Source organism: Podarcis pityusensis, assembly GCF_964106645.2.
Source record: "Podarcis pityusensis genome assembly, chromosome: 11".
NCBI lineage: Eukaryota > Metazoa > Chordata > Lepidosauria > Squamata > Lacertidae > Podarcis > Podarcis pityusensis.
In genome coordinates, this window is record NC_138036.1 from 19,606,945 (window position 1) to 19,632,603 (window position 25,659).

The following is a 25,659-nucleotide window of genomic DNA, read 5'->3' on the forward strand; positions in this document are numbered from 1 at the left end:
AAACTCAAATCTAAACTCGTTCAGGCAACAGCTTCACATTGACACTGTTCGTAGTAACCTGCATGATTAAAGCAATCACTCATTTATACAAAAACATAGAATTGTAGAGTTGGAAGGGACTTTGAGGGTCAGCTAGCCCCACCCCTTGCAATGCAGGAATCTTTAGCCCAACATGGGGCTTGAACCCACAACTCTGAGATGAAGAGTCTCATGCTTTATCCTGTTTCCCACAGTGGCCAGCCAAAGGCGTATGGGAAACCCATGGGCAGAATATGAGGGTAATGTTCAGCCCTTTCCTGCTGGTGCCTCCTAGCTACTGGCATTCAGTGACACGCTGCCTGCCTCTGTTTCTGGAGCCATCATGAATAGTAGACATTTATAGCCTTATTCGGGGACGCGGGTGGCGCTGTGGGTTAAACCACAGAGCCTAGGACTTGCCGATCAGAAGGTCGGCGGTTCGAATCCCGCGACGAGGTGAGCTCCTGTTGCTCGGTCCCTGCTCCTGCCAACCTAGCAGTTGGAAAGCATGCCAGTGCAAGTAGATTAATAGGTACCGCTCTGGCAGGAAGGTAAACGGCGTTTCCGTGCGCTGCTCTGGTTCGCCAGAAGCAGCTTAGTCATGCTGACGCCTGGACCTAATGGTCAGGGGTCCCTTTGCCTTTACCTTATAGCCTTATTCAATGAAATTCAATAAAATTGTCTAATCCCCTTAAATCTGTCCACATAATGCATGTTGGCCACCACAACATCTTGTTGCAACTTCATAGTTTCAACTATGTACTGTGTGAAGAATTACTTTTTCTTTTGTCTTTCTCAAATCTTTCACCGTTCTGCTTCATTGGAGGACATCACGTTCTAGTATTTTACATATAAGAGAGGGGAGGAAAAAACCTTCACCCTATTTCTCTTTCTCATTTCATTCACAATTTCATATACTTCTATGTCTCCCTTACTCACTTCCCCTCCTAAACTAAATGAATGCTTTAATTGCTTTGTCATTAGGGAACCACGCCAACCCCTTTTTTGTTGGTTTTTGCAAATCTTTCCCAGTTCTACAATATCTCTTTTGAGTGACCAGAACTCTACCTATTATTCCAAGTGTGGTTGCACCGTTATATTATTTAGAGTTACATTTTCTGTCACTTTCCTAATCATCCCTAACATACAGGATAAGGCTATGGGCGTTTTCCAGTGCCAGAGATAGCAGGCCTCTGAATACCAGGTTGGAAGAATGCTGATCTGCTTCCAGGACTGGATGGGCTTTTGGTTTGACCCATCAGGGTTCCTGTGTTCTTTACTTACCCTCTCAGCCTTGGGTTTCTATCTTTAACATGTTTAGGGAAGCTTTTAATGTTTAATAGAGTATTGTATTTTAATATTTTGTTGGAAGCCACCCAGAGTGGCTGGGGAAACCCAGCCAGATGGGCGGGGTATAAATAATAAATTATTATCATCATCATTATCATCATCATCATCATTATTGTCATTAACATGTGGGGTTGTACTCAAATAATTTGCTGTGACAATTAATAAGAGAAGAGTTGGGGAAGAGTTCAGTGGTAGAGCATCTGCTTTCCATGTAGAACCCAGGGCTCAATCCTCAGCATCTCCAGGTATGGTGGAGAGAGACCCTGTCTGAGAAACCTGGAGAGTCTCTGGTACTTAGTGTAGGCCAGGGTTTCCCCAAACCTGGGTCTCTAACTATTTTTGGACTACAACTCCCATCATCCCTAGCTAGCAGGACAAGTGATCAGGATGATGGGAATTGTAGTCCAAAAACAGCCGGAGACCCAAGTTTGGGACACCCTGCTGAAGACAATACTGAGCTATATGAACTCAATGTTCTAAAGCTTCTTCCTATTTTATTTTCTTTCTTTTTTATGTACCACATACATGATTTCATTGCCTCTTTCTCCCACTACCCTCAGGTTTGGTATTCATCCCGTCGCCGGACGCATGCCTGGGCAACTGAATGTGCTACTCGCAGAAGCCGGTGTGCCATACGACATTGTCCTAGAAATGGATGAGATCAATGAAGACTTCCCAGGTGAGAGAGCCACTCCCTAGTCCGTTTTTGCTTTCATCTGTGTGTGGTTTCTAAAAAGCTAGCTCACAATGCTTCACTTTGATTACAATATGAAAATTTGCAATCTAAATTATGCCAGATTCTTATCTGGCTCACTCTTTTAAAAGTCATTGTTATCAGTTCCCTTACTAAATGCATGCATTGGAAATTAATATTTCCATGCTGCTCCTTATCATTTTAATCTAATTTTTTAAGCTTCCAGGAAAAACAATTTAACATCTCCAATAATTAGTTTGGGGAAGTCCACCTGTACTGGTTTTATATCTCCGTGTGGAAATTGAAGTTTCTGCATCTTCATGCTACTATGATGCAAGCTGCTAACTGTTGGAATATTGAGTTCTGTTCATAATTTTGTGTGTTTGTATGTGGTCTCTCCCCCCCCCCTTATTCTTAATGCAGAAACTGATCTAGTCCTTGTCATTGGAGCTAATGACACAGTTAATTCAGCTGCCCAGGAAGATCCAAACTCCATCATTGCCGGAATGCCTGTTCTAGAAGTTTGGAAAGCAAAGCAGGTAGGCTCCAAAACATTGTGGCAGAAATTCCATGTTTTCTCAAACTTTTTAAAGCTGTCATCTTATTTAGAAACATAATACTAATTATGCCCCAAGCTACCACAAATTTTCTGCCTACTTTCTCCTGAACTATTTTCCAATATGGACAGGCTAGAAGGCACCATTGAGAGAGTAGGGAAAACTTGCAACCTTTCACCTGGAAGAGTGTCTTCCAAATTATTCTGCCCATTGGGAACTACATAGTGGAATATTGTTGCTTTCTCCCACTGCAGGGAGCTATCAGTGCCTTGATGATATAGATTGCTGTTACCCTAGTCCCCCAACTCCTCTCGGACCTACCGTATTTTTTGCTCCATAAGACACACTTTTTTCCTCCTAAAAAGTAAGGGGAAATGTCAGTGCGTCTTATGGAGCGAATGTGAGGTCAATCGCTGGGTCCCTTTCTGGCCCCGTCCCCTAGCCCAGGCCTTCATTGTTGAATGTTCTGCAGATGGAGGCTGTTTGTTTCCCCAGTGACATGTGACTGGTTGATTAGATAATCTGTCTGGAAACTGTAGAAACAGCTCCCTTTCCTTTCCTAAAGAAGCTACAGAACTGTGAGTTGAACCCCATAAAAACAGGATCTTTTCCCCTTTGCAAAGTAAGCTCAACAACTTTGAGCTGATCCTAAAAAAAAAAAGGAGCTTTCCCCCTTTGCAAAAGAAGCTGCACAACTGTGAGCTGATCCCCCCAAAAATGGGGCTTTCCCCCTTTTCTCCTCTAAAAACTAGGTGCGTCTTATGGTCAGGTGCGTCTTATGGAGCTAAATTTGCCAAAGGTTTGCCACACCCGTATTGAATAAACAAAAAGTGTTGCAGTTATGCCTTAACAGAGTATGGTCGACTTTTCTGAAACGGGTGGGGGAAACCTTTAGCCCCAACCAGACAACAGAACAGTTAATGTGTATTGAAATAATTTATTTCCCATGGGGTTGCTCTATATAAACAACCACCTTCTTTTGTGTTGTTGCTGAGTATTTATACCTGTGCTATATCTAATACAATTTCCTCGTTTCAGGTCATTGTTATGAAGAGGTCTCTAGGTGTTGGCTATGCAGCTGTGGACAATCCAATCTTTTACAAGCCCAACACTGCTATGCTGCTTGGGGACGCTAAGAAGACGTGCGATGCCCTGCAGGCCAAAGTGAGGGAGTCCTATCAGAAATAAGCACCTCTTGTTTAAGAAGCTATCCTTTGGCCAGTATGAACAAAAAAATCTAAAATGTGTTATCTACGTCAAAAGTCGTGAGTTGTTCTTGAAACAGAGGTTCAGAAAAAAAGTGTTAAGGGTGAAAATTTAACTAACAGTATATGGGGGGGGGGACCCAAAGTGAGCTCTCTTGTGGGGCTGGAACATGGATTTTTAGAATTCTTGAATGCAGTGCATTTCAGAGGAACACAACGACACTCAGGAATTTGGGGGTAAATCTGTCCATCTAGTGTGACATGAGATATAAGGGAAGCATTTATACATGCGGGGCAGCTGCTGCCGTTTTTAAAATGGGTCATTTGGCTTCAGTTCTTGTTTATTGGTTCCAAGTGAACACAGAATTCAGCTGATTGGCTATTTTCCAGATCTCAGGCCCCTTAGCTGGATTTTGGCTGGCTTCTTACTTACGACCTTCTAAAATCTATTTTGTGCTACTTTTGAAATGCATTTTGATACATTCACAACCGATGTGTTTGAGATGCTGGAAATGTGTGGTTTCTTGTCCAACATACTTCAGGTGCTGGGGTGGGGGTGGATAGTTACAATTCTAGATCACCTGGAATACATTTTTAATTTAAAAAATCATGTGGGCAGCATAGAAACCCAATAAGCTTCAGGGAGAAAAAAAGATTCTAATTACTGGTCTTCCTTTTTAATTTAATTAAGATTACTATTGAAACTACAATTCAGTGGTATCTGGGGTTATTTGACTTCCAGTGCAGCCTTGATTTTATTTAGTGCACTTGAGTGGAACTCAAATGTTTGACTAATAAAATGAATTTGTCATGTTTGCATAATGATGTAGCAACCGTCCGTGGTGACAGAGGCAAAACAAATAGCTGTAATTGTGTTAGAAAGCCTTAACATCTGGGCAAGACAGACTACTATGAAGTGAGTTAAACTTAGCCCAACTTGACTGTTTATAAATCCTGATTTTTAACATTGTGCTTATGGTGACCTTCTAATTTAATAGCAGATGAAAATTATGTCCGTTTAGCTACCTCCTTTTCTCGGTTAGTTTCTTTTTTTTAATGGTGAGATTCCCATAAGTTAAACAGCAGTAGATAGCAGAGGACTGGATCCAGCTAGGATCTTCCAGGCCCAGTAAACCGGTAGACGGGATCCTTTCTCTCAGCTCCCATTCATTTCAGTGGGGCTTTTTTTTAAAAAAACAACAACTCATCATCTTTCCTTACTCAGTGTCATTCTGATGCATAAGAATATTTGAGCCTCAACATTCCAATGCAAAGTTTGGGCAGCTATGTTTTAGCAGGACCTGTTTGGAACCTTGATTGTGTTGCAGTTGTGCCATATATTTCTAAAGATACAAACCTGTACACCATCAGAGCCCCGCCCCCTACAATAATGCAAATGGTGAAAAGATCCAGAACTTTGTAAAACCATATAAAGTAAAACAACAACAATCACTGGGATTCGAACCACCGACCTTCTGATCAGCAAGCCCAAGAGGCTCAGTGGTTTCGACCAGGCATAGGCAAACTCGGCCCTCCAGATGTTTTGGGACTACAATTCCCACCATCCCTAGCTAACAGGACCAGTGGTCAGGGATGATGGGAATTGTAGTCTCAAAACATCTGGAGGGCCGAGTTTGCCTATGCCTGGTTTAGACCACAGCGCCGCCCGCGTCCCATGTAAAATCATATATTCTCATAGGTGCATGCAAACAATAAATAACCGTACCAGTTACTACAGAATACCAATAAGTCTCCATTCAGCTGGTTTCCAGGCTATGCACACATTAGAGGCTTCAAACGCAGTAAGGTTGTTTTTCCTTGCTATGGCACATCAGCACTTTCTGTACACGCCAGAGAGGGGGCGGGGGTGTCTTCACCCAACGCACATTGCCCGATTCATTTCCCTGTGCCTGCAACCCTCGGACTCCCATTCAAGGAAGCTGGCACCTGCACTTCCGCAATGGCTGGCTGAGCTGCGCAAAACGCATCTGAACCGCAGCTTGCGTTTTGAAATCGGATGGCATCTGGTTTGAGGAAGGCACATAAAATAGGATCATTTATCAAGAAACTACAAGATACACATAGATTGCGGTTAACATCATGTGCACTCGGCTTTCAATGCCAGCAGTGGGAATGCACTGGAGCCAGCGTAAATACGGTAATGTGTACACAGCTGCAATCTTCTATCAAGTTTGCATTGTGTTAATTGGTATCGTTATTTATTGAATGCTGCATTGCAGCTATAAGGATTTAATGTGCATTTTTATAAGGTTCTGTGTCTTGCTATTTGTCTTATTGCCCTCCCATTTCTGTACAACCTACACATTAACATAGTCAAAGAGAGGAGCATCATCCCAGTTAGTTTGGCAATGCATAGTGCTGCCTTTAAAGGCTGCCGTTTCCAACTTGCCTAAAATGTTGTCTTTTAATTTGATTATATACAAGCAGTTTGTAAAGAGGACCAGAAGTACCAATGTTAACCTTCCTATTGTTTGTATTATGGAATGCGAGAGGATTATTAAAATAAATAAATAAACAAAGTGAACCAAATCTCACGTCCTTATTGCAGTATTTTGAAAAAAACCAGGTTTTCATCATTTTGAAGTGTGTATGTGTGTGTGTGTGTGTGTGTGTGTGTGTGTGTGTAAATTTACTGGGCACAAAATTGCTATTTTTCACATTTTAGCAGTCCCCTAGTTTGTGTAGCTCTTTAATGGCCAACAACTTGAACCAGTCCTTCAAAAATCCGTTACCTATGCACTTAGAAGTGCAAGTGGCAAAGAAAAATAAATTTGAGCCTTTAAAATGATATTGCCCCATTTGTTTCAAACCCACCAGCATCTTCTGCCTTCACACTCTCTTACTGCCAGCTAAGGAGTCTTCTACTTATTTACTGCATGTCAAACTTGATGCATGAGTGTTCATGATCCTTATACAGCAAGTGCAGTAATTAGTGAATCTCATTTCCAGAGGGCAATAACAGGAAGTGCCTGCTTTTTGCGACTCTCCATCATTTGTCTGCTTTTTCGTGGAAACATAAAATTCAGTTTAGCCATTCCAGAAACCTGTCATCTATTAATAGGCTTTTATTTTAATGATTCTATTTATATTCCCTACCTTTCTTCCATGGAAGTCAGGAGTGAGAGAAAGGGGGGGGGGGTCTCATCCAGTCTTCCCATCCAGTCACTGATCCAGAGTTTCAGCATTTTAATGCTCTGTGTCCATTCAGACTGTACCCTAGGATCCAGCCATTCATTAAAGGTGGAAAGTATTTGAGCAATCTTGTCCTGGATTTAAATCCACCAGAAATATGTGTGTGCGCACACACACACACACACACACACACACATGTAAAAGTAAAATTCTACACCAGGAAAGCGTATGGGATCTGCACGAATTATGTATAATAAGTATGCACAGTGCAGTACCGTCACTATTCTTTTTTTTAGAAGAAAAGCGCTGGTTAAACGTGTGAGAATAACTGTGGCAACTTCATGATGAGTACTGGCACATTTTTTTCTAGAACAAAAGCACCAAATATGCAGCATACAGTTTTTCATCTGAGTCTTGGGAAGTTCATTTCAAAAACTAGTTCAGGCTGTTGGAAAAAGGAACTAATTGCATTTCGTGTTCATCCCTTTACAAAATGCGCCAGTTCATTTCAGTTCACAGTCATGAAGCTGCCTTATATTGAAATAGATTGTTCATTCATCTTTAGCACAATACAGTGGTGCCTCGCAAGATGAAATTAATTCGTTCCGCGAATTTTTTCGTCTATCGAATTTTTCGTCTTGCGAAGCACGAATTCCCATAGGAATGCATTGAAAATCAATTAATGTGTTCCTATGGTCAAAAAAAGTCCAAACAAAGCCAAATTTGGTACAACAAGAGTTTATTAAGTGCTCTTTAAAGTCACACATACTGTAAAGAGCATTTCAAAATTAAAACCCAGATTTTTTTTTTAAAAAAACAGAGTTGCCCAATGGTCACAGAAAATCATAAAAATGCAGGGGGAAAAAACAAGCTTCCAGATTCTTGCAAACCCCTCCCCAACTGTTCCCCCAGCCACCCAGCACACAGAAATTCAAATCCAGAATTTTTTTAAAAAAACAGCAGAGTGGCCCAATGGTCACAGAAAATCATAAAAATGCAGAAAAAAACACACAAGCTTCCAGATTCTTGCAAACCCCTCCCCAACTGTTCCCCCAGCCACCCAGCACACAGAAATTCAAATCCAGAATTTTTTAAAAAAAACAGCAGAGTGGCCCAATGGTCACAGAAAATCATAAAAATGCAGGAAAAAAACACACAAGCTTCCAGATTCTTGCAAACCCCTCCCCAACACCAAGTCCTTGAATTCCAAACACCCCAACCCAAAATCCAACCCCCCCCAAAAGTTTTAAAAGCTTAACTTACCAAATGGCTGCAAAAGAAGTTTTGGAAAAGCTTCAAAAATCACCAAAGTCTTTAAAAACCTCAAAAAAGGCTACTATGTACACTGCGTTCTATGAGTTGCTCCTTGAAGTCAAGTTGCAACTGTATTAACAGTGTTAAGAAAAAGGAAACAAACTTGCAAGACGTTTTCGTCTTGCGAAGCAAGCCCATAGGGAAATTCGTCTTGCGAAGCAGCTCAAAAAACAGAAAACCCTTTCGTCTAGCGAGTTTTCTGTCTTGCGAGGCATTCGTCTTGCGGGGCACCACTGTACTGTCCTACTACAGCTCTCTAGGGTTTTGGGCAAGATTCTCTCCGGATATTATAGGGGTTGAATTTGGGACCTTCTGCATGCAAAGCAGACGATCTGCCACTGGGCTATGGTCCTTCCTCTCAAAGAGGAACAGTCCATTCATGTTTGTCCAAATGATCATCGGCACAGCGGAGAGTAATTTTTTTTTTTGGGGGGGCAACAATTACAATCTTTAAACTCTAAAGGCCCAAAGAGTCTCTGACAAATGTAAGAGAACGAACTTGAAAGATGAACGATAAATCGTTCCAAGTTCTACCCCCCAACGCACTTCATTCCCATCCAGCAATTATGGGACCTGCTTCCAGGTTTAGTTCAGAGAACTTCCTTTAATTGAACCATCGGTTTCAAGCATTTTCTTGCCCATTCCTTACCCACTGCCCAACCCTAGGATCCTTGGGAACTGTGTTTGTTGTAGGTGGGCTCAGGACCTCTTAACACAATCTGCTGCAACTTCACTATACAGTGGTACCTCAGGTTACATACGCTTCAGGTTACAGACTCCGCTAACCCAGAAATAGTACCTCGGGTTAAGAACTTTGATTCAGGATGAGAACAGAAATCGTGCTCCGGCGGCGCGGCGGCAGCAGGAGGCCCCATTCGCTAAAGTGGTACCTCAGGCTAAGAACAGTTTCAGGTTAAGAACGGACCTCCGAAACGAATTAAGTACTTAACCTGAGGTACCACTGTACTAAAAATCCCCAGGGTTCTTAGCAGGAGGGACCACAATGGTTAAATAGGCATCAAATGAATATGGATATACCCAGAGGATGTTTATAATTGCATGCTAACCAAGCTGTTTTTTTTTAAAATAAACAACAACCTATTTTCCTTGGCAGAATGGGTCCCGTGTTTGAGCAGGTCATTGGCAAAATGCCCTATGTGGAATCTCTCCTGTCTCCTTCCTGCTGCTTGTGGGTTTATAGGGTGGTGGCTGCAGCAGGCAACTGAATTTTCTGCAGTGCCTTGGAGTAATGCTGTGTCAGGTGCTCCCAGGGCATGGTGGCATTTTATGTTTTTATTTTTTTAAAGGGAAGCTCACACCTGCCCATTGAGGACAGGCCTTGCAAAGGCTCAGAGATGACAATGGCCCCAAGGATGCCAGACCTCCTGTTCTTAATCTAGTTAACCTCCCATGCATTTTGGTAGCATTTAAAAAAATGGAATCATAACACACAGTGTCTGTTCACTGTACTTCTTATGTGCTAATTGCCTCGGTGATGGAAACTTCTTAGAAGAATCAACAGGAGCTTAAAAAAATTCTTTCAATTCCACAAATCCAACCAAATTTGATGAGTTAAATTGAAATCTCTCTGCTTCTGCCATATGTAACAAGCAAACTTTCCAGACTCTTAGGAAACCTCTGCTTTGGAGAATTTGAATGATGAGAATGTTAAGAGCTGCCCTCTTGTTTAAACATCCAGCTCCTTGAGAGCTGCTAGATTTTACTGGCTGCTGTTCCAACAGCTGTAGACCGGGGACCAAAATTCTTCTGCGCTCATGGCAGTGACTTGTATAATCCAGCTGGCCTGAAGTCACTTAGGAGAAACAAATAATTCTATTAATTAGGGCTTCAGCCTGCAAGCATGTGATGCTTGCTAAATGAGAGGATCAGACTGCACCATCACAGCTGGGTATGGGGCTAATCACCATCCAGGTTATTTTACCACTCCATATACCCACAAATAATTAAATTGTGAAACTTATGCTTGTAACGAGAAACACCCCCCTGCAGATTTAGAGGGTGGCCTTTTTTCTCTTGCCAACGATCACAAAATGTTTCTAAAGTGGCACATACCAATATATTCTCTGTGAGATGGATAATGAGGGAGATAAAGGCTTTAAAAATAAAGAAAACTTGTGGCCAATTATTTCTAGTAAGTTTGTGTCTACTTTCCCCCTTTAGACTTTCATTGCAGTTTCCCCCAGAGCAGTAATTTTGCAACTGTAGTACATGTTGGCTTGCAAGATATTTTCCCTGATTCAAAGTTACAATTGATTCTACAGGCTGAAGCTCTTAGTCTGGCCATGTGGGAGTTTTATTGCTTCTTGTTGAGGAAACGGAGGGGGCAAGACAGTAATCAACACAGTAACAAATTGGGCAGTTTGCTAAGATTTGGCTTAGGGGCATTGACACCTATGAATACATAGCCTTGTAGCATCTATTCAGTACTCAACAGAAGCGAAGAACATAAGACGAGCCTGCTGGACCAGGTCAATGCCCCACCTATTCCCATATCCTGTTCTCATAGTGGCCAACCAGATGCCTGTGGGAAGCCAACAAGCAGGACCTAAGCGCAATAAGCACTCTCCCTACACGTGATTTCCAGTAACTGGCATTCAGAGGCAAAAATTTATTGGTGTAGTCCACCCCAATCTCTGAGTAGTGCAAAATTCCAGGGGTTCCAGGAGCTTTTCCCAGGGTCCATGCTTCCTTTTGGAAATGAGGCACGGTGGAGACTGTGGTGTCTTCGTGAATAATTGTTTATTTACATATATATAACCTGAGCTTCTTGCCAACAAAGGTCCGTATAGTTAAAGCTATGGTTTTCCCAGTAGTGATGTATGGAAGTGAGAGCTGGACCATAAAGAAGGCTGATCGCCGAAGAATTGATGCTTTGGAATTATGGTGCTGGAGGAGACTCTTGAGAGTCCCATGGACTGCAAGAAGATCAAACCGATCCATTCTTAAGGAAATCAGCCCTGAGTGCTCACTGGAAGGACAGATCGTGACGCTGAGGCTCCAGTACTTTGACCACTTCTTGAGAAGAGAAGACTCCCTGGAAAAGACCCTGATGTTGCGAAAGATGGAGGGCACAAGGAGAAGGGGATGACAGAGGACGAGATGGTTGGATAGTGTTCTCGAAGCTACCAGCATGAGTTTGACTAAACTGCGGCAGGCAGTGGAAGACAGAAGGGCCTGGCATGCTCTGGTCCATGGGGTCACGAAGAGTCGGACACGACTAAATGACTAAACAACAACAACAAACCTGAGCCTACGTCGGAGGGGTTCACAGCATTAACCCCCCCCCATAGTCCTTGTTTCTCCCACAGCCACAGCCTTGAATTCAAATGGACACTAGCCATGTCCTTTTCCGTCCTGCAACCTTTTCCCCCTCTAGGTCACACCACAGCCAATTCTGCTGAAAAGCTCTGGCATTGTCCCCTCACTTTCTAAGAGCTGGAGGCTGAGTGCCCTCTTCATTGCTTTCTTAATGGCTCATCACCTCCCCTTTCTTCTCTTAATGGCCCCTCACCCAGGTGATTACATCATGAAGAAGCTAGCCTGGCTTATATCTTAACCCTTGCTAGATCCAGGCATTCAGGAGGCTTGATTAAATTCTAACACTTACTGGATCTGTAAATGAGCCACCATAGCTGCAAGAGGGGCATGGAAATTTGTGCCGTGGGCTTTTTAGACTCATCTAACCATGGACTGAAATCAAAGGGAAACATTGGTTGCAAGATGTGAAATATATTGGCATTATTTTCAGCTCTCCTACCCCACTATAAATCTTAGTCACTACAGTCTCTCTAGGGACGTGGGTGGCGCTGTGGGTTAAACCACAGAGCCTTGCGCTTGCCGATCAGAAGGTTGGCGGTTTGAATCCCCACGACGGGGTGAGCTCCCGCCGCTCGGTCCCTGCTCCTGCTCACCTAGCAGTTCGAAAGCACGTCAAAGTGCAAGTAGATAAATAGGTACCGCTCCGGTGGGAAGGTAAATGGCGTTTCCGTGCACTGCTCTAGTTTGCCAGAAGCAGCTTAGTCATGCTGGCCACATGACCTGGAAGCTGTACACTGGCTCCCTCAGCCAATAAAGCGAGATGAGCACCGCAACCCTAGAGTCGGTCACGACTGGACCTAATGGTCAGAGGTCCCTTTACCTTTACAGTCTCTCCTGTGTCTTGATCCTCAATGGATATGTGACCCTGGGTGAGAGCCTGGAACCCTCTGGAATATTGCGCACCACTAAGCAGGGATTGGGGGGCTGGCTTGCACCTTTAGTAGCAATACTTTGACATTAACCCCCTTTTAACGCGGTTTAGTTTCTGAGTGAACATGCATAGGATTCCACTGTAAAAGAAGCAAGGAAAGAAAGATCAAAGAAGTAAAATAAAACACCAGCCTGGGAATGCGAGAGGAAAAGGGAAGAACTTAAAAAAAAATGACTTAGAATGGAACCATGGAGGACAAGCAAATGTGGAAATAGAGAGTGTCACATATAAGCAGAAGGAAAAGAGAGTGAGAGAGAAAGAGACAATAAAAGCAGCACAAAGAGTGGGTGTTTTATAGGGACATTTGTGTTCGATGAATGGAGGGCCATTTTACTATTTGGTAAAAACTGTAAGGCGGAAGTAGCCAACATCAGAGGCCGTTTTAGGGTAGCATGACCAGTGTGGCCGCGCTGGACAATGGGCTACAGGGGGCACCAAAACAACGCTGTAGAATGGAGTGTGAGAGGTGGGGGGTGGCACCAAATTTTGGCATCACATAGGGAGCCGCTGAAATTTGAGAGCCCAAAGTCTGCCACTGCCCGTGTGTTGTTGGGCAGAATTCCCATCATCCCTAACCATTGGGCAGGCTGGCCGAAGCTGATGAGAGTTGAAGGCCAACAAGATCCAGAGGGCAGGACATTGGCTACCCTTGGCATTAAGAGGCTAAATGAGGTTTCTAGGAGTCACAGGTAGAATTTTCCTAGAGTGCTCCCAGCACTTCACTAAAAAAAGAGAGAGAAAGAGAGTCCTTGCATTTTCCTTCATTTGGAATGCTGAACAACTTTGGCTTGGACTGAAGACTGTTCAGTAAAAACATTCAAGAATGAGCAATGCGCTTCAGTGACCACTGGATGTCAGTTGCTCTGCACAGATCTACTGAGGTTTTAACAGCCTGGTAGCAGTGGAGTGCTTGCCGCAGATGTTGCAATGGCTGAAATGGTTGTATGGTTTTTAGGATTTAAGACGCAGAAAAGTCCTGAGCAACTTCTAGTCATATTTGTGTGTGTGTGTGTTTTAAGGCAGGGTGCTGAACTTTCCCAGTGTTCTAAGGTGTGTGTGACAAAAGTGCTGAAATGTTGCGAGTCCAAATCTACTGCCAGGTGCCTGCAAACTGCTTTTTTTAGCATCTTCAGAGCCATGTAAAAATAAATTAAAAATGCAGACAGTGAAAAATTGAAGGGTAAGTCTGGCTGTAGGCAACCAATTTTGTAAAAAAATTAATGGCTCCTGAGTGGTCAGTCTTCCCCAACATGGCACCTTCCAAATGTGTTGGACTACAACACCCATGTCCCTGGCTATTGGGCATGCTCATTGAGGCTGGTGGGAGTTGAAGTCCAACAACATTTGACAGCACCATGTTTGGAATGTCTGGGCTAGAGTGTTGCCCTTGGAAAGAAAAGATGTGGGTTCAAGCTCCACTCAGCCATGAAATGGCTGGCTTTGGGTCAGTCACCTCCTCACAGTTTGGTGTGAGGTTAAAAGAGGAGTCTGTGTCTTGTGTCCTGAGCTTTTAGAAAGTGAAAGGATAGGATAAAAATGTAGAAATACTACTGGCAAGAGATGTGCATCCCAGCGCTAGAAACAAAGCAGGAATTGTCTGCAAGGGTTTCTGTGTGTGTGTGTGTGTGTGTGTGTGTGTGTGTGTGTGCCTGTTTCAGAATTGCAAACATTCTCATTAGATTTAACTTCAAAAGTTTCAATTAAAATTAGCCACATTTGCCACCTTCTTGTTGCAATTCTGCACAACACTCTGAATGAACTTCTAGAATGCAACACATTCATGTTCAGATTTCTTTTTGTGCATTGGATAGTTTCAGTCCTTCAGTTGATTGACTTACTTGTTCATTCACATGATTAGGTAGAAGGCAACATGTTTCAGAACATATAATTCTATTCGCTGATGAGAGAGAATGGTGCATTTAGAAGTAGCCCTAAACCTAAAACTATTCAGCACACAGGCCAGAAATCCCCAAACACAATGCATGTTCAGAAGGGCATTGCATCAAAGAAATAATATTTAGGATGTTAGTCTTACTTACAAGTAGACATGCATCAATTGGTGTACCAATCTTAATCAGTGGTAACCACTAACTGGGGTATGGGTTAAGCTCACCTGTTAATTTTGTCAGGTTATTTTGGTTTGGGAATGTTACTGCAACATAAAATATGGCTTTTCCTTCTAACAAAGAGCGGTGGCTTTAATTGCTTTTTAGGCTGGCACTTCCTTCAGTATTCCGAAATAGCTTATATTGAGAATGATACAAGTCAGAAGCAAGTCCCTTTAAGTTTAATGGGGCTCAGTGTGAGGCAAGTGTGAATAGCCTTCTTTCTTTGCTAGAACTGCTTATTAAGAATGTTCTGTACGGCTTTGTTGTGGTTGGGAGTTTCTGGTCTGTGTACCTGAGTAGTCTAAGGTTAAGGCTGTGGTAGCCAACGTGTGCTCTCCAGGTGTTTTGGACTACAATTTCCATCAGCCCCAACTAGCATGGGCAGTGAGCAGAGTTGCTGGGCTATGTGAGGTCTAAGGCAATCCTTAATATGCCAGGAAGTATGCTACTTTGCATGTAGGGTCTGGTCTGAAGACCCAGGATCTGGTCCTGAGGGCACTTGAATCAGGTCTGAGTCTAGCCAGTGCCTGGATGGGAAACTGCCTGGGAACCACACATATACTGTCTTGGGTTCCATGATGTAAGAAAGATGGGATATAAAAACACACACACAGTGGGATCGACCCTGAGTAAGCAAGCATAGGAACACACAGCATGTGAACAAAGTGTATAAAGCCATAGAGGATGAAATCACTGGTACAGGCTGGGGTGTACCACAACAGTCAGCTGTGTCTGAACAGTGGTTAACCACACACAGCTGGAACAGGTGCCCCTTTAACTTGAGGGTTGTTCTCTTATTATTCTTCCACACATAATAGCACATGTGCAGAGGGGAGAGTGAAACTACTGTATTTTTCGCTCTATAAGACGCACCAGACCATAAGATGCACCTAGTTTTTGGAGGAGGAAAACAAGAAAAAACATATTCTGAATCCCAGAAGCCAGAACAGCAAGAGGGATCGCTGCGCAGTGATCCCTCTTGCTGTTCTGGCTTCTGGGATAGCTGCGCAGCCTGCATTCACTCCATAAGACGCACACACATTTCCCCTTACTTTTTAAGAGAGAAAAAGTGTGTCTTATAGAGCGAAAAATACGGTATATGCTCGTGTACTTTACCTCTCATGTTCACACACTCAGCAGAAAGGAGATACTGCCTTGCAGATTCTGCTTTGAGTAGCAGGTCGGGCAATCCCAATGCTTTTGTAAGTCAAGCAAACAAGTGTGATGACAACAACCACCACTTTCTAGAGTGGATAAAACCTTTAGGATCCATCTACACTGGAGGGTACAGTTAGGGCAAGCTCTGTGGAAGTGTCCAGAGAAGTGCCCGCTTCATTTGTGCTGGATCAGGGTTCGATGGTTGTGGCCTGAGATTGTGGGCAAGCTGCTTGTTTGGGCATGACAAGCCACCTGCGCTCTTGACCCTTTTCCATTTTGGCTTCTTGGAGGAGATTAACTGGGTGGACCCAAGGAGTGATTCATGTGTAATTGGAGGAGGGAGAGGCGGTGGTGTGTCCCCTTCTTCAGAGGGCCTCCTTGGACCCAGATGTGTTTATGAAAATGCTTGAGGGGTATTTGGCTCAGCTTCAGACCTCCTTGGAAGATAATTATCTGGACCCAGCTCAGTCTGGTTTTAAGCACATTCATGGCACTGAAACTGCCTTGGTCACCTCGGTTGAGGACATGGGTGAGGAGAGGGGTGGATTTTAACACCATTGACAATGATATCATTCCGGAGTGGCTCTGGAAGATGTATTGTATTAGAGTGGTTCCAATCCTACATTTGAGGCCATTTCCATGAAGGAGTTGCCCCATGGCTTCCCGCAGGGTTACATCTTGCCCCCCATTTGAAGCTGATGCCATCAGGAGGTTTGGAATGATGTGTCACCACCATGCAGATGACGCCCAGCTTTATCTTGTTGTTCTGTCTGTATCAAGGGAGGCAGCTCAGGTGATAAATGGTGCTTGGGGGCAATGATCAGCTACATCAGGCAGGCCAATAAATGAAAACCTGATAAGGCAGAAGTGCTATGTGTTCTGCACAGATTTGCACTCACTTTGCTGGAGCAGGTCCATAAACCTGGATCCAATGGTCACTAAATGTATAGGTGGTCTCAGAGGACAGGTGCATTTATTTCTGACTTTGGGTGGTTTGTCAGCTATGCCCCCTTTTGGACAGAGATCTGACTGCTGCTGGAAGCTCTGCTTAAGAAGGCTAAACCAGCTAGTTCTCACCAGAGCCTTGAAGTCTCCTCTATGTCCTTGAAATCTGATCAGCTGCAGGTGGAGTCACTCCGCCTTCTTCCCCTTCAGGCTGCTGTTCAGCAGGTGAAGCTGACTCCCGACCCAGGACATTCAGGCATTTAATGAAACTGCTTATGTGGTTTTTTTGGGAGCGGCTGTTGCTGTTTTACCATTATGCTTGATGGCTTGCATGTAAGTCACCTAGAGACTGTTTGTATTAGGCAATAAATAAATAAATAAATAGCATGATTAATAATAATTAAATATTAATATCATTTATTTAAGTATTAATATTATAAATTAATGTGTCCTAATATGCCTAATGAATCCTTTCTGCACTTGGCTAATATAAAGAACACCCCTTCCTTTTTGGGCTACCACCTCTCCCATTTTGTTTTGTCTCCCCAATGTCACTTCTCCCTTTCTGTTTCTCGTTAATTTGTGCCCTGCGATCAGTGACCGCTGGGCTGAAACAGCTGGTTGCGTTAACAATGAGAGGCAATCTTAGCCACCAGTGGGAAAATGGAGCCCACAGATTTAATGATGTGAAATGGGTGCGGCATTAAATACAAACCTATGCTAATTTTGTTTGTTTTTTTAATAGCCAAATGTGTTTGGCCAGATTTGAATAAATAATGCCCCACAGGATTTGTCAAAAAGTTTACAAGCAGTTTCTTCCCCACCTCCCCAAAAATCTTTCTGGTCTGCCTGTTTTAATTAGCCATGTGAGGAAAAGTATGCTAGTCAGACATACAAACTTGTGGTTTAGGATATTATCCATTTGGGGTGTCCCCCCCTGCAGACATGGTGATGCCCTTCCTGTATTTGCCTAGTGATGCTTTGAGGGATTTGATTCTTCTCATAACTGTCAACTTTCAGATTTGAAAATAAGGGATCAGCAGCCTTGAAAATAAGGGATCAGCAGCCTGACCTGTCCCGGGGACAGTCTACAGGATATCTAACAATCTGGGATAGCAGCGGGAAGCAGTGGGAAACGGTGCTGGAATAAGGGAATTTCCCACAAGAAAAAGAAAGGTTGACAGCTATGATTCTACTGCATTCTAATATGAATGCACCTGACCTACATCTTCCAAATTTACAGATGCTATATCTCTATACTGAGGAACCATACCTCAGTTCTATCCAGAGCACATCCCGTTTAATGTTGACAGCTTTGCTAACCCTGCTTACCAATGTCTACACATCAGTGGCGTAGCGTGGCGGGTGCAGGGGGGGCCGGCCGCACTGGGCGCAACATCTGGGGGTTAGGGTTAGGGGGCGCAAATCCATGGGTTAGGGGGTGCTAATTACTTGCCTTGCCCCGGGTGCTGACAACCCACGCTACGCCCCTGCTACACATTCATTGTTTACAAGGTCCTTCTCTGAAGCTCAGAGGCAGCAGTTTCTCTCTCCATCACAGTGCTGGGTTGGGGGGAAAAAAGCTCTCTCTTCCTTGCCAAATTGCTGCTGCTGCTGCTGCTGCTGCTGCTGCTTCTCCTTCTTCTTCTCCTTCTTCTTCTTCTTCTTCTTCTTCTTCTTCTTCTTCTTCTTCTTCTTCTTCTTCTTCTCCTTCTCCTCCTTCTCCTTCTCCTTCTCCTTCTCCTTCTCCTTCTCCATCTCTGTCTCCTTCTATGTCACCCTTGCTAGCATCATGAGGTGCTCAGAAAAGCAGAAGGAGCACCTCGTGGCCATACTCCCCAACATTTCTCTGATAAAATTAGGGACAGCCTGTTCCATTATAAGATAAATATTTTTTATTATTTATACCCCATCCCTTAGATTGGGTTGCACCAGCCACTCTGGACAACTTCCAACATATTAAAAAAATCATTAAAGATTTTTAAAATTCCCTATACAGGGCTGCCTTCAGATGTCTTCTAAAGATTCTACATTTACTTACCTCCTTGGATCAGAGGTCACAAACTCCATACCCTCCAACATTTCTCTGATGAAAATAGGGACATTCTAAAGAAAAGTGGGTCATTCTGGGATCAAATCAGAAACTGGGATGGCTTCTGTAATTCTGGGACTGTCCCTGGAAAATAGAGACACTTGGAGGGTCTGCATGGCTCATGCCAGAGTGCTGTACGCTGCCAGCAATGGTGGGGCACCTGAGGACAACAGGTGCATTGGCAAGGTAAGAAAGAGGGACAACAGGGACAGCGGGCCACTTCAGGTGGCTTGGCAGGCCTGATCTAGCAAGCAAAGTGCAGCTTTGCCATCCCCTTGCATAGTAACCCACATGATCGGCATGCCATTCATACACAGATAACAGGACCCTAAAGTGTTTCATTGGAGATTATTGTTGCAAAGGAAGCAAAACCTGACCTCCCACTCCACCTGTAGGTGGCCTGAAACTCCACAGGTAGAAATGCAAGCATCCTGGTGCCCATGTTTGTCTGGTGGGAAGCTGCAGGATGCTATGACCCACCATTTAAAATTTGGTGGGCATTGTATCACAGCTCTGGGGCATTGTGGGGACTTTAAAATAGCAGCTTTCGGACCTGGCCGCTTTGACAGGGGCCCTGAGCACAGGACAGTGCAACTGGGCCCTGTTGGGATGCCAGGGGCCCTGGCAGGCACCAAAGGATACTGAATGCTGATGCTGAGCCATTTATTAAGCAGCCCGCATCTTTCACAACAGTCTGCCTGAAGCAGACTGAGAAGGGGCATTTGGCTAGCCAGTCGGTTCATACCTCATAAGCTGATGTCATTGTGGTACTGCATTATCCTTAGGGCAGCTATGAAACAATGGAAATGGTTATCCTATGGCTCAGCCAGTAGGGGAGGATTCAGATGCAGGCATTTAAAAAATGACCAGGTGTTTCGCCACGTTGAACAATTTTGCTGACCCAGAAACTGTTCCGTTATAAAACGAAGGATGGTTAGATTATGCTCATTTGATTTGACATTAAAAAATAAAATAAAAATCTGCTTCTGTGCAGATTGAATTCTTTTGCAGGAAACTGGAGAAAAGGAGCCGTTTTCCCACACTCTGGAGCAGAGAAAAGGACCTGAATAGGCAGTTATTTTTGTCCAACCTGTTTTCTCGCCACTGACATTCAACGCACTCCATCAGTTACACAATGAAAGCTGGGGCAGCTGAGGTCGAAAGTGTCAAGTGTGGATTTCCGGGGAAGAGGTGGATGTGCGTGCTGCAAAAAGCGAGTGAGAGTGTTCTAACCTTTCGAAAAGCCTGCTTGTTTTACTTCTAATTTAGCAGAAGAAGAAGAAAACATTGTTTGCACATTTTTCCAGCGTGTTTGGTCTGTTTTTCTGCCAAGGGGGAGTTTTGCACCATACTCATTCCAGCTACAGAAACAAACGGCTCCTTTCACAATACAAATATGCAACATTTGTGTGACTTTTGTATCCACATGGAAAAACTATTGCAACCCTTGTATCTTTCCCTTCTGCTTTTGGCAAGTTCTGAGCTTCCTTTCAATTTCTACCACAATGGCTTAGCTTGAGCCTAAGTTTGTGATAACATTTTTGAGATGCCACAAAAAGTGGACCTAACACAGGCATCCAGTTGGCCACAGTAGGAACAGGATGCAGGACTATTAAATGGGCCTTTGGTCTGATCCAGCTGCGATCTTGTTAGGTTCTTATCCTGACAGAAGCAAGCTCCTTATTGCTTCCGTACTGGTAAGAACTTTCTCCTTGTTCCCACATCTTCTCCCTTATTCTTTCAAATTCTCTTCCACTAGCTGAACTTGACCTTTATTGTTTGCATGTGCCTTGAAATTAGGCTTGAATGAAGCATCTATTGCAGCCAATGATGGTGGTGTGTGGGTGGGTGCCCACAAACAGTTTCCCCAGCTTGCAGATGAGTCCGCAGGCCATTTGTGATGTCTGGTATAGACATTACTGAGCTGGCTGTACCAATGGTTTGACCCAGTATAATATGGCTTTCTATGTTCTTCAATCAATGCTAAAACATCACTTGGGTGTACTTTACATTTCATTGTTGCAAAGTTCTGGGTTTTGTTGGACAACTCACAGCAGAAAGGGGTGGGGGGAGATCCCTAACAAATTCTTGGGTAGTATCCAATTCTTGAGCTAAGACATGAACTCCATATTTGGCTTGAAATTAGGCATTTTCTCCTCAACAGCTGTCCCTGGAGTCAATAAAACTCAGCTATAATATTTAGTAACAATCTGATACTGTGAAACAGATGAAAATAGAGAAAGACTTGGACATCACGGTGCATGTAATGACACATCACATAATGTTATATCCAAACATTGACACATTCATCACAGGATTGCTAACTTGGGTGGGTGAGGGTTAAGTCAAGGCAAGCAGAACTTGAACAGAAGCTGGAACACAGGTGTTGGTGGCAGTTGGATGGATCTGGATTACAGATCAAATTTTTAGTTTGAATTACAGGATTGTAGTTAGAATGGAATCAAATAGATACATTCCCAGGTGGAGGCTGAATTCAGGCTGGTTGGAACGCAGAATGTATTAGATCTACTGGTCTCATTAGGCTTGTTCACATGTCATATTGAATACAGGAGGTACAAACTGTCTCTACACATGTACAGGTATTTGAAAGCATTTGTTTGTACAGCTCAACTACTATGTACACTGACTGTATGCTAATTGAATGGTACATGTGAATAACTGTGAGTGTACAGATCAGCTGTTTATGTACCCAGATGGTATACTCATTGATTGTAACATGTGAACACTCCCAGTCTTGGTTACATATCAGAATACAACTTTTTGGCATGGTTAGTAAAATACGAGGGGCGGTATCCAACTAACGTGCTCTGCCAGTGCAAGGTATACCTTCCTCTTTTCCCTTCTGCACCTCTTAAATCTATGATGGGGGTTCTCCCAGCCCTCCAGAACAGATCTGGTGAAAATGTGGGGCACACTCAGGGGGTGGGTGGGATTTTTTTGCTGCACAACAAAAAACCCTTGTGCGAGTTCGTTGAATACCACTCTAGCTGGTTTGCAAGCTTAGTCATACAGATGTACCCAAATGCTAACAGGGATGCAAGTTTATGCGCACGTGGGTCAGAATGTAAAAATTGCTGCCCTTGAGACCATCTTGCTGATCATAAAGTGCTATTTCCTAAGTCACTACGATGCCAGGTGTTCATTTATTTTTAAAACCATGTATATTCTGCCTTGTTTTTGGCCTTAACAAGGACCAAGTAGGCAGCTTACAACGCTAAAGAAAATTGCCTTGAATAAAGTCACACCCGCATTGCAAGAATCGAAGGCACTCAATGCATCAGCTAGCAGTGGAATTGCTGTTGTGGAAATGGAAGCTGAGAGCAGCGGAGGACTTTGGGCTTTAGAATTTCAGCTGCGCCCGATGTGATCCCAAAATTCGGTGCCCCCGCCTCTCACCTTCCATTGTTTGTCATTGCTGTGGCACCCCCTGCACTGTCCTCTCAGTTCAATGCCCAGTGCGGGCGAAATGGTCGTGCTCCCCTAAGACAGCCTCTGGCTGAGCGTGCCAATATCAGTACAGTGGTACCTTGGGTTAAGAACTTAATTTGTTCTGGAGGTCCGTTCTTAACCTGAAACTGTTCTTAACCTGAGGTACCACTTTTAGCTAATGGGGCCTCCCACTGCCACCATGCCGCCACTGCACAATTTTTGTTCTCATCCTGAAGCAAAGTTCTTAACCCAAGGTACTATTTCTGGGTTAGTGGAGTCTGCAACCTAAAGCGTATGTAACCTGAAGCGTCTGTAACCCAAGGTACCACTGTAGTGTGTGGCTCTTCTTCATGAAGTGCATAGTTGGAACGTGGTCCCACAGGAGGCAGTGATGGCCACCAACCTAGATAGCCTTAAAAGAGGATTGAACAAATCCACAGAGAAGGCTCCTAGCCATGATAAATCTGCACTGTTGGAGGCAGTGATGCTTCTGAATGCTACTTGCTGGAAACCTCAGGAGGATAGGGAGAGAGCTCTTGTGCTTAGGTCCTGCTTGCAGGTTTCCCATAGCCATGTGGTTGGCCACTGTGAGAACAGGCAGCTGGGCAAGGTGAGCCATGGGCCCGATCCAGGAGGCTCTTCCTAGGTTCTTATTTTCAATGCACATTTTAGCCTATAATTTTTGGATGGCATGCAAAAATTTCAGCAGGTCAGAGTAAAGCTGCTGAAATCAATGACCATGACGAAGTCAGGTCCATTATTTTAACTGTGTCTAATCTGAGTAAAACTGAGATAAATATCACCCTTTGTGCCATTCTGATGCTGCCCCAGTTCACATTGGAATTAAGAGGACTCTGTTTTGGATTGAAGCGTAGGTGTCTAAAATTTATATTACTTGCTGAGCAGTCATCTTACTGTATATTTCAGTGGCGTTCTAAATGAAGCACGCACCAGGAGGAAATGTCAGTTAGATATAAAGCAGAAGCAGCTTGCAGAGAAGATCATAACAGAGCACTGTCTCTTACAGAAAACAGCACTATCTGCTAAAAGCATCGTATATTTTATTATTGCCATAGAAGATGACCAATCTTGAACTCCAGACCAGAGTACAAGAACTGAATACAATATTTAGAACAAAAAATTGGCCAAGGGCCAATTGACATGTTCAGGAGAATTGGGTGGTGGTATAACCTTTCTCTTGGCGCAAGATCAAAATGTCAACTGTCCCTTGTAAATATTCTTCGCATGTACAAAAGTTTTGTTGTTGTTTAGTCGTGTCTCCTTTCCCAATTTTGAACCAATCAGTTGTTCCATATCCAGTTCTAACTGTAGCTTCTTGTCCCACATAGAGATTTCTCAGGAGACAGATGAGATGATCAGGCACTCCCATTTCTTTAAGAACTTGCCATAGTTTGCTGTGGTGGACACAGTCAAATGCTTTTGTGTAGTCAATGAAACAGAAGTAGATGTACAAAACTAGCATGCGCAAAACCAGTGGTTTCTGGCAACTGGTATTCAGAAGCATTGTTTCCTCCAACCAGGGGTGCCCAGTGCATGTGACATGATGTGATGTTGCGATGTGACATCATGACATCACCTGTGCCTCCCAGCCTCAGAACCTGACTTCTGATGCCACCGGAAGGCAGGTTCTGAGACCTTGTGAGACCTCAGAAGGCATCTCTAAGGTCTGGCAAGGGCTCAGAAACCAAGGGGGCCCTGTGGTGTGGGTGTTGAACACCCACAGCATAATTTTGGTGGGTGCTTGGGCACCCAGAGCCTCCAACTGTGGAGGCAGAGCGTAGCCATCACAGCTAATAGCCATTGATAGCTCTCTTGTCCATGAATTTGTCTAATCCTCTTTGAAAGCCATCAGGGTTGGTGATTCCCACTGCCTCCTCTGGGAGTGAATCCCATAGATTAACTATGCATAAAATGGAAATTTCCCAACAGACCAGGCACACGACATGGCTGGGCAAATGCTTGGGCCCTTATGCACATATAATACTACTACTAGACTAAGGGCTGAGAAGGGAAGTGCTGGGTCAGGCCTCTGGGACCTGTCCCCAACTTAGAATCTCTCTTCAACACTATATTCAGCCCCAGAAGCATTCCAAGAAAATAAAGCGGGGGGGACGGGATCTGATTTGTGATCCAGATCAGTATCTTCTCCCAGCCCGTGTGGGCCAAGTTTGACAGGTGTGTGTGGTACAATGGCATTGGGTGGCCCATTCTTGCCTGCCTACTTTTGTGTGGGTGAAAGCATATCCCACAAAGTGCTGATGACTGGCTGACCCTTGTGTTTTGAAAAGCCCTTTGCACAGCACCCCACAAGGATCAGCTGACTAGCAGGGTTGCTGAGTTGTACATCCAGATTGTCTTGTCTGAGAACACCCACTTGCCCTACACTTGACCTCATTTTTTATGTCAGATGGGTGTCAGGTGAAGACCCCACTCAGCTGAAAGAGAGTTTGCAGGCACTGCCGATCAGCAAAGCCCTAGGCACTCAGCACTGCCAGACCCCAAGGGCATCTGATCATCAGTGCTTGTGCAAGCACCCATCACTGGACTGGTGGTGCCTGCTAACTCTCTTTCTGCTAAGTCAGGCAGTTAGTTGCCCTGCATCTGATATATGAGGGCAAATGAAACCTTGCCTGGTGTTTCACAGTGCCAGGCAGAAGCAAGTACCAGGTAGCTGGAGCTCCTCCTCTTTACAGCACTGCCCCTCCCCACCCATACCCACAATGATGCTTTCTGCCACCTGCCCCCACCACACAGAAGTGCCAACTCCCTGGGGCCCTGGGTGCCGAACACCCACAAAATTCCCCATAAAGGGGCCAGGCACCCACAAATTTCAGTGCCAGGACCATGCACGCTGCATGACACTGATGGCCCCAGGTACCCATGATCGTGGGGTCAAGTTGGCACTCCTGCCACCATGGCAGCAAGTCCCCTTCCCTAGCCCTGATTGATGCCACTTCTGCTACTTGTTTCCTTGTGTCATCCCCAACTCAAGGTATTCAACCAGGTGGGCTCTTAGCTTCTGAAATCTGCCAATTTCTCTTCCCCCCCACTGTGCAATCTGAAAGATAGCGGGGTGTGTGTGTGTTGAGGTGTGGAATTATACAGGCTCAAGAAAGTGCAATATTATATAACTATCCCTAAAACCTAGCCAAAGCAGCTCTCCTGGTTCCTCTCTGAAACTCTCATAGTTGTGAAATTGTGTCTCGGCTGCACCAGCTACTGTTGAGTTTACTATGAACGAGCAGACAAATCCCAGAGCACCTGCTATTAGTGCTTGGATAGCCCAGAGTCAACACATTCCATCTGAAATTCATAACCTCCAGT

At 44.1% G+C, this 25,659-nt stretch overlaps 2 protein-coding genes across 2 annotated transcripts in view; one reads left to right on the forward strand and one right to left on the reverse strand.

Annotated features, from left to right (window-relative positions):
- Positions 1-6,374, forward strand: part of NNT (nicotinamide nucleotide transhydrogenase) — a 46,830-nt gene extending 40,456 nt beyond the window's left edge. Inside the window, exons 19-21 of the mRNA XM_080972383.1 lie at positions 1,929-2,047; positions 2,486-2,601; positions 3,658-6,374. Coding sequence (XP_080828509.1) covers positions 1,929-2,047; positions 2,486-2,601; positions 3,658-3,807 — 385 coding nt within the window. The 3' untranslated portion in view covers positions 3,808-6,374. The remainder of the gene's footprint in view (positions 1-1,928; positions 2,048-2,485; positions 2,602-3,657) is intronic.
- Positions 1-25,659, reverse strand: part of LOC308458058 (uncharacterized protein C5orf34 homolog) — a 388,338-nt gene that overhangs the window by 86,240 nt on the left and 276,439 nt on the right. The window lies entirely within an intron of this gene.